Source organism: Myodes glareolus, chromosome 26 (assembly GCF_982192425.1).
Source record: "Myodes glareolus chromosome 26, mMyoGla1.1, whole genome shotgun sequence".
NCBI lineage: Eukaryota > Metazoa > Chordata > Mammalia > Rodentia > Cricetidae > Myodes > Myodes glareolus.
The window spans coordinates 30,441,363-30,451,154 of record NC_142051.1 but is presented as its reverse complement, the minus strand read 5'-3'; the positions used below and the strand labels follow the sequence as shown (position 1 = coordinate 30,451,154).

At 38.8% G+C, this 9,792-nt stretch overlaps 1 protein-coding gene across 1 annotated transcript; it reads left to right on the top strand.

Annotated features, from left to right (window-relative positions):
- Nucleotides 1-4,685: 4,685 nt before the first annotated feature.
- Nucleotides 4,686-9,348, top strand: LOC125390072 (prostaglandin E synthase 3-like). The gene is given in 4 exon segments (XM_085683271.2): nt 4,686-4,916; nt 8,839-8,959; nt 8,962-9,287; nt 9,289-9,348. Coding segments are annotated over 4 exon segments (738 nt in total).
- Nucleotides 9,349-9,792: the final 444 nt, after the last annotated feature.

Sequence of the window (9,792 nt, the reverse complement as noted above, 5' to 3'; positions counted from 1 at the left end):
CGGTAAAAATAATACCAAATAGTTCTGCTAACATGTAAAGTTCACACTCAGTCGTTAACATACACACAGATCTCCCGTTGATTTAATTTATGGGGAGGGAAAGGGGTGAAAAGTCTATTCACATAGCTGGTCAGAGTGAGGCTCACCGTCCATGCCCACGATGCCACTGGAGAAAAGCCTGTTGAAACAGCTGAAGGAGAACTGCTCCCAACACTGACCTCTGTCTTGATTAGGTAAGAAGTTAGTCGCTTAGGTAGTATGCTGTGTAGCTTTCCCCTTTCTGTTCTGAACATTGCCACATCAAGAAGACCTAGGCCCTAATGAACAGCTCAGTAGAAAAATACTGAAGCATTCTAGGAATGGGGCAATTTTCTTCTCTAATGAATTAGGAAAATAAGCACTTGGTGGAGTAATGTTTTGCATCCCTATAGAACCACTTCCATCCTGCTATGAAGGATGAAGTAACATACGCCAAGAGCAAAACTGATTCTATGATCAGCATTTGTCCCAAAACACCTGGATGGGAAAGAAAGAAAAGGTGGCAAGGTAAGGAAATAGGTCTGGCTTTAACTTCAGTTGACTTAAATCCCTGTTCAACTTGGGATGATCTCTGCAACGGGATGCTCACTTCTGCTCCCTTATGGCCTTTCTGCTTTCTTAATAGATTCTATTCTTCCTTCCATGAGTATTTTGGTCTCCTCAAACTACTATTGCAAGACCCTTTCTCATTTTACTCCTTCATCCCTGGCTGCAACACTCCTCATGCCCAGCATGCAATTTTCACTGAATGCAGAGACCACTTAGCTATGTAGTGCCAGAACATAAAATGACAGACAGCACGTTTAAGATATCCGTGGACTGCTGCACACTCTCAGAGAACCTGGCAAGCCTGTGTTCTGTAGCACAGAATGGGTGTTCCCTGAGCTGAGCAGGAAGGGGCTTAGGTTTTACAGACAGGAAGAGACTGAGAAGAGCAGTATGGAGCTCAGTGGTGAACCACTGCCCTGGCATGCACAATATGCTTCCCACCTCGCAAAAACACCCTCAGTCCAAACCAATAGACTCCCGCATTTAATGGGAGTAACTATTTTCATTCGTGCTTTTAATGCTATGGTCTGGCTGTGAAAGATCTCCCATGAGCTCATGGTTTAGCAGCTGGCCTTAAGCTAGAGGTACTATTTTTGAAGACTGTATGCTTTTAGGACATAGTGCCTGGTTGGTGAGCACAGGTCCTACGGTTGGATCCTAAGAGTTAAAGTCTGGTCCTGTTTCTAGTTCTATTGATGCTTTTTAAAAAAAAATCAGCCAAAGTGTGATCAATGCTGCAAGCTTCCGCTGCCTCAGACACAACAGCATTCGCTCCCCACCAAGAGTTTTTGGGTTTTGTTTATTTTTTGTTTTTTCATACAATCCTCATTTTAATCAAGAAAGAACATATTTTGGCTCATGATTTTAAAGAATATAATCACATTTAAAATTTTAATGTATCTAAATATATGACTATTTGCATGATTATGTGTGTGCACAGACATACCCATAGCAATGTCCGAAACACAGCAATTTAGGCTGGCATAAAAAAACAAAGTAGGGAGGCAAATTCACAAAGTTGAAATTAAGGAAAATGCGGAATGATGGTTTTCTACTCTCGCATCTTTAACCACAACCCAAGACCATGATCATTGGGAACTTGAGTCCTCCACCTGGGTTGTTCTCTGTACCCACGCGGATCTCCTGATCTCAATGTGCAATCCCTGACCCTGGGCGGGAAAGAACAAGATTGCACTTCCCTGACCCACCTCTATTACATTTTTCTTAAACATGCCCCTACCCAGTTCAAATCTAAGTGATATTTTAAGTTGTCACTTCCTCGACTGAGGACTGCTTTCCTACAGCTACAAAAGGAGCTTTGGCATTTCTTTCTGAAATTCTGAGGAAAGATGTTAATTATTTACCAGACTAAGAAGTAGTTTACTACGATAACCCGTTTAATATTTTACCCTAATCTGACCTTTTTTTAATTAGCCACTCAGAAAGGGGCCCAAGTCTTCATTGCCACCCATTGTTTCTGTTTAATCTTGTTTGTTTTTTCTTATCTTAACTCCTCATGGGAACACATCTTGAAAGGGGAAAATAAATAAATAAAAGTTTATCGTTGTTAAAGTTCTTAGCTTCGTGCAAGCCAGTATTTGCAGTGCTGTTCTTTGGAGTCTATGATCTCTGTCAGGATTTTTGCCTGGGCCACAACACTGCTAAACTCTGAGGCCTTGTAGGAAAAGGCTGTGTCTCACTCCACCGGCTGTGCTATGCTGATGCCGCTTTTGAGGCAGCTGTGGGTGGGTAAAGGAAAAGAAACACAAACAAATAGACCTTAAGAATACAAGAAAAGAACATAAAGAAACATAAATGATCACACATGGGTAAAAACCTAAGTGTGGAGGCATAGTCTAAACATGTCATGCTGAATGTGTTAAAACTCATGTTCATGGCTGAGTCTGTGGATGATAAATAATATTAAAGTAAAATGAAAGTATTGTTTTAACTAAAATAGCTACTTGGACATGACAGTTCATATTTAAAAAGAGCTTAACTATGTCTGTTTTATTTAGCAAATTCTCAACTACTTGACTATTTTTCTGCCTAAATATTCGATTTAGAAAGCCCTCACTGGCCAGGGGCACGTCCCCGCTGGATGTTTCTTTCAGTTGGATATACTCCACCAGAAGGGAGGATTAAAATGCATCTACAACAATGAATGAGGACTGGAAATGCAGCTAAGCAGTAGTGTTCTACCTGGCATACATGAAGCCTGGGTTATAATCCCCAACAATGAAAATAAATAAATGCGAGAAAGAACGAATAAATAAATACTTGAGAGCCACATATCTAAAAACTACTCAGTAAAGTTAAGTTTCTCTGTTTTTAAAAAAAATCCTTTTCTCTGTACAATAACACACAAAGTAATTGTTCAATATCCAAATATAACACTTAAAACATAAATCTTGATTATATATGTGCAAATGTAATTTGTCGAAAAAAAATCAAGAATTACATAAGCACATATTGCGAAAAAGAAAATTCCCCCCATAGTGGAATAGGAAGGTCTAATCTTGGCATAAATATATCTTTCTATTTTGATTTTCATTTGCACAGAAGTTGCTTTTTCCAGCCCATCACCTTCTGTCTATATGTGTCCTTACAAATAAAATGTATGTCATAGAAACAGCACATATATGGCCTTGTTTTTTAACCTATTCGTCCCTATGCCTTTGGGTTAGTGAATTTAAACCATTTATATCCAATGTAATACAAACTGCATTATTGTTCGATAAAGATGTGCAGCTGATACACTGTGCATTGTCTTCACTAGCAATTCTCTTGTTCCTTCCCTTAAACTCTTAATACTAGGGAAAGTGAGATATGAGGGTGCTGAGAGAGACTAACTCATTCTCTAATTCTCGAGTTGGTGTCCATCCAGCTATCAGCAAATGAACAATCAAAAACCAATTGATTCCACAGCTTCATCTCATATGTAAATGCAAAATGAAAACGGAAGCACCTGTTTGTTACATGAGTTTTAATTGGTAATTGGTCTTAATAATGAAAACCCAGAGCCAGATATTGTCTTAAATGCTGAAAGAACAGAGACTCAAAAGAGAAAGTCACAGTCAACTCTTACCTTGCTAACTCCTCAGCCAAAAAAAAAGGGCTGAGCTCCTTCCTGTCTCCTCCTGCTTTACATTCTTCTCTCCGCACAACCGTATCACTTCCGGTCTGGCTGTATCGACCTCCAGACCTCTGTAATTAACTACTGGCTAGCTCTGTCCTCTGATCTTCAGGCAAGCTTTATTTGTTAGAGCACAAACAAAATACTGCCATGTCCATTCTGTGGGATGTAGACAGCTAATTAAATTATAGCAATTTATCTGATTAGGCAGAGAATTAAATTTCATGAAGAAACTCCCATACTGATATTTATGTTTCTACAAGTTGTGGTTTTATTAGCTTCACCTTCTCGTTATTGCTGATGGCTCCAAAGGACACAGCGAGCTTAAGCTAGTCTGTTGCTTTGGATGCCAAATCTGAAAGTCTCAAGTCTTCCACTGACTTTAAAAATAGCTACTCTAGAACATTCTGGAAAAATATTGACCTGAATTTAAATTCCTCTTATAAAAGACGTACTAGCTTTCATTTCTGATGAATGAATGTGTTGGCTTTGACTTGTGGTCACATGCCTTCCATCTCGGGTTTTTTTGTCAGATGTCAGCACTTTCTACCACCCTTTTTTTCATCAAAACTCAAGTCTGTGTTTCTGCTTATCCCACGAAGAGTTCCATGCTTATTTTGGAATATCTGAAAGCCCATTTTCTCCACCAAAGAAACTTTATTAGCATCACCATATGCCTGAGCTAGGCAGGAGCAAGAAAGACTACATAGAGAAGGAACCTAAACAGAAAGGAAAAAGGAGTACTGATTGAATCCTCGAGGTGCTAAAGGGATAACCATTCAACATTATGGCATTTCTAAAGTCTTAATTACCAAAGGAGAGAATCAAAGATAACACATAGAAAATTCATCAGAGAGAGAAATGGCAGCCATGTAAAGAGCTCCTGTACACTTCATGTTGAAGTGGAAGTAAACAAGACATGGAAGGGTGTAGAAGCAAGGAAAACAGCATCAAGGTAGAGATGAGAACAAGTACCCGCTTCCTTCAACTTCAAGAACGGATGTCTCAGAATATACTAGTAGCCAAAGAGGGGAGCAGAAGGGTCTCAGTACAGACAGCAAACTACGCTGAAAAGTTGAGAAAACATCAGGTAGAGAATTTCAAGATACCCGAACAAAATCTGTTAATTCATCTGAAGGAAGCAGCAACCAGCAAAATTCTGGCACCACTCGCTATAGTCGTAACCCTGCTGGTAAATCGGAAATGTCCCAGGCCTTTATGGTATAGACAACCAACTGAAAAGGCTTCAGAAAGGATGACCTAATCCCCAGTTTACCCACAGTGTTAAGGAAAGCGGAGACAGAAACCCCAGTTTCATGTAATATAAAAAATAATGGGAAGGTGGCTGAGTCCCAAATGTTTGTGTCATCAAAGGCAGAAAAAGCTGAACTCCTAGAATTAATTACTACTGAGAGAATGTTGTATTTGTAGATCCATTACTTTTCTCAGCAAACTGTCCTTGAGAATCCAGGTACTAAGATACATCATGATGCAAAACGAAAAAGGACAATTGATCATACACATGCTCTTCCTTCTTCCCCTGTCTCAGTATACCCCATCCCTCTTCAATGTTTTCCTGTTGACAATTTAAAATCCTCCAGGGCTCAATTTTAGTTAATAGAGTTCCATATTCTGTAAACAGGGACTCTGTCGTACTGTCTTTCATAGAAGTCTGTTTTTTTTATTTCTTTCACATATTTCTTTCAATTTACATGCATATTCTTATTTACTTACATGTTTGCTCATTTAAGTTTCTCTTTCACAAAATAGAATCATTTTTTTCTTAGGGCAGTGTTGGAGTCACCACTTGTTGGTTCCCGGCTGCCAGGCTAGATTAGCCCTGAAATAATCACACAGAAACTGTATTATTTAAATCACTGCTTCTCCCATTAGCTCTACCTTCTTATTAGCTAATTCTTTCATATTAATATAACCCATCTCCATTAATCTCTGTATCATCATGTGACAGTGGCTTTCCAGCAGTTTCGGCATGTCTGCCTCTGGCGGTGGCTCCATTGCGTTCAGTCCAGTTTTCCCCATCTACCTAAGTTTTGCTCTATCAACAAGCCAAGGCAGCTTCTTTATTCATTAACCAATAAAAGAAACACATAGAGAGAAGGACCTCCCACAGGGCAGAACCCAAATTTGCTTTGTTGAGCATTTTATACAGATCTTACAAAGAAATGTCATGTGTTAGATGATTTAAAGGTTATGGTAAACATATTAATCAGCACATTGTTTATGAGGAAAACTAAGACTGAACTGTGAATTACTGTGAGTTCAATTTTCAGTGCTGCTTAAGAGGAAAGATTCATTCTCGCTTGCATGTTTCAGCAACTTCAATCCCAAGTTACTTGGGTCTATGCTTCTGGTCCCAGGCAGAAGCAGAGCATCATGGTAACAGGGATATATCAGAGGCTACACTGCCTACACAGGAAGGGAAGAGCTGACCAGGGACCAGTCATAACATTCACAGTTACCCTTTCTACTCACCCGAAACCCAATACCTCTAAACTAGGCCCCACCTTCTAAATGTTTCTAGAACCTCCCAAAATAGTGCCATCAGCTGGAATCTAAGCCCCTAACACATGAGCGTGTTGGAGTCATCTCATCTTTAAACCACAAGAACCAGAAAGACTCGACTCTATTCCTTTTGAGCAGCTTACTATAGGGTAGCCATACCCAACATCCTAGAACAAACAAAGCAGATATTTTAAATTACAGAATTTCACTACTGAAATCAGGCTAGCTTTAAATTTGCTGAGGTGCTTTTTGCTCTTGTATGTCAAACAGATAGTTTGTAAGATGCTAGGCAAGGCAAGTATAATGAAAATGGCATCAACCATATATTATATGAATTCCATATTTTAGAGGTATATGTGTGTGTGTGTGTGTTTTAAATACTTTTCCTTTTCCCTTACATTCTTTTGTGATAAGAAGATAAGAGGCTATTACATCTATGTTTTATAGGAAGAATCGGAGGCTTACAGAGTGTAGTAGATTCCTTCATTGGCTTTTGTCTAATAAATACTGTCATGGTACTAGAAGACAAGTCTTTGAAAAGACATACACTGCTCTGCTTGACCCAATACTGTGTAACCAACTCCTATAAGGACTGAACTCATGACCTTGGCCTAATGAATACCACATTTCTAGTAAATAAGGAATTTGAGACAAATGGATATTAATCATAAAATGTCTAAAACATAGCAGCTAATGTCTTACGTAATTTTGATAATAAGTGCAGCATTTCTGGGTCGAAGATATTTTTTCTGAATTGGTATTTTCTTCATATCTTTGTGGTATTTTTCATTGTATTTTCTAATTTCTATTGTCATGTTGTTGTTGCTGCTGTCAATTAATTGTTTTCTTGACACCAGCTCATTATAAGTGTGACCTCTGTGCATTTTTTTGAAGCTCACTCTATCATTCTGTGACCTCCTCCACAGGCACAAGGGACAGGAATGTTTTCCTTTATCCTTTGTTCGGCTCTGATGGAGGCTCAAGAAACAGTTAATTGTAGGTAATTTTAAGCTACTGAGTTTTTTTTTTAAAAAAAAAAGTCTAGGGACAAAAATCGAAAAGTATGTTTTTTAACCACAGTATAATGAATCTATGTAAAATTAGTCATGCTTAGAAACTGAATATTTAGAATAAACCCATGTCCTTTGATTGATCAAGAAAATCATTCCATTTTCAGTTTTCTTCCTGACAGGAAAAATCTGTCAACAGAGTCACTAACAGTCAAACCCGTAGACCTGTAAGCTAGAAAAAGATAGAATATTAAAAACAGCCATTGCTTTCTCGCCTTCATGTTTGAGAATTTTTACCTTGGTTTACTAATGGAAGCATTTTGAAGGAACATGAACACATAGAGGAGTATGTACAGAGAATGCCACCTTCCCAGAATAAGTGGTTTAGGGAAGGTTCTATCATTTTTCTTCCAATGTAGGAGGAAGAGCAAAGGGAAAGACAGCAGAGAAAGCTATTGATTTGGGACTGAAAAATTGTATTCTCATTGATCTCAACAGTGTAAGATGAAATATACTTAGATAATCACAGCCTGGGAGTCCACAAAATCAAGTGTTTGTCATGGTCGGCCAGTTCAGCTCTTGCTGACGCGTGTGATGAAGCTTTCCAGCCAAGGTTGAGCCTTGGTCCTTAGCCATGCTGTGTCTCATCTCATGCAAATCTTGGGGTGAGCCACACATTTGCAAGGTAGATGGAGCAAAGGGCACTGAGCCCCTATTCCAACACTCATGGGGAGCTTGGGAACACTTTCTCCTTTTGTGGATGTTCAGTTCTCTTTATTTCAAAGAGTAAGTGTTCTTTTAGCTACCAAAATGATCATTTTTCATGCAAGACTGACAAAAGAGAAGGAACTAAGCATTCTTGTCTTTGAGGCTATTTAGCTTCAAGATCAAGAAGAAAGCAATCAAAGAATAGAAGGCCTTCCTCAAGTAAATGCTTTTAATGTGACTATCTCCTCCAAGCACAGATTCTATCATTAATCAAAACCCAAAAGAATTAGACCATTGACAGGAAAATAGAAGGCACTGAGATTGGGGAAAAGTCTACATCTGTCAAGATAGGACAGCTTCATAACAGGGTTTGCAAAACTAGGGAAATAATAAATAAAACGGTGGAAGTTTAATTTTCTAGCAAATAATGAAGTAGAATAATTATGCATGGATAAAACTTATTAAAGGAAAACATTCCTAGTACAAGGTAGAAGGATGACTGCAAACATGTAAGCAAACATGGCAGGCAATAGCTCAAGTCTTTGGCTACAATGGAAACAAGGGGACTGACCAAAACAAGCTAGCCAAAAACAAGCAGAATGTAAAAGGCGTTTAAACTAAGCTAGTTTTTAAGATTATTTTTTTTTTTTAGTTGAGAGAAGGCAATAGCTAAGCTGAAAATCTGACTTTATAGGAAAATGGGACAGTATGCATCAAAATTCATTTAAAAAATCTACTTTGAGAAAGAAATGTAAAGACTGGGCAGAAAACGCTGGAGTAGCTGCTGGTCAGGAGTCAAAGTGCCAGCTGCCCCAGCTACCAGTGTGACCCTCCCACCCATTCACCTGTACCCCCATTCCATTCACCATACAGCCCACTTCTGCACAGTGGTATGATCCAAGAGACATTATTGAATTTTGTGTTGAGGACAGTAAAGATGTTAATGCAAATTTTGAAAAATCCAAACCTACTTTTAATCGTCTTGGAGGAAGTGATATTTTAAGCATTTAAGTGAAATTGATCTTTTTCACTCTATTGATCCAAATGATTCCAAGCATAAAAGAACAAACAGATCAATTTCATGCTGTTTGCGGAAAGGAGAATCTGGCCAATCATGTTCTAGGTTAACAAAGGAGAGGGCAAAGCTTAATAGACTTAGTATGGACTTCAACGATTGGAAAGATGGCGAGGGTGATTCAGACGAAGACGGGTCCAATATTGACCACTTCTCTGAGATGATGGATCACATGGGTGGTAATGAGGATGTAGATTTACCAGAATTAGATGGAACAGATGATAATTCACAAGGCAGCGATGCTGAAAAATTGCCAGATCTGGAGTAAAGAATGTTGTCGTCGCCTGGATTTGGAGAGAGAAAAGTAACTTCCACAAGATTTCATAATTGCGAAAATTCCTGAGTTGACAGCTCTATAGGCAGATGCCATGTTTGCCTCCTGTAACCCATTTTTCAACCTGATTTTTTTTTTAACTTTTTGAAAGGCTTCACAAGAACTGATAATGTACCATTGTATGAGGCAGTTTAAGTCAGCTAAGGCAAAATCCTTATGCATGAACATTTCCGAGGATTCCATGAGGCAGATGAGATCCTAGACAGGCAACTGATACAGCAGCTCTGATAAATGAACACATTTCACCTAAGTTTTCTTTCTTCATACCACAGCTACGTGCATGTTAGGAAGCGCTCAGCTTAGTGGAAGGTCCCTTGTTTAGGTCCCAGACCATGGACTTGGAGGTTGAAACAAATTGGATGACACCAAGGCTTAAACTGATACCCTGCCATTCGTCCAGTTTCCCTGTCAGAATTAC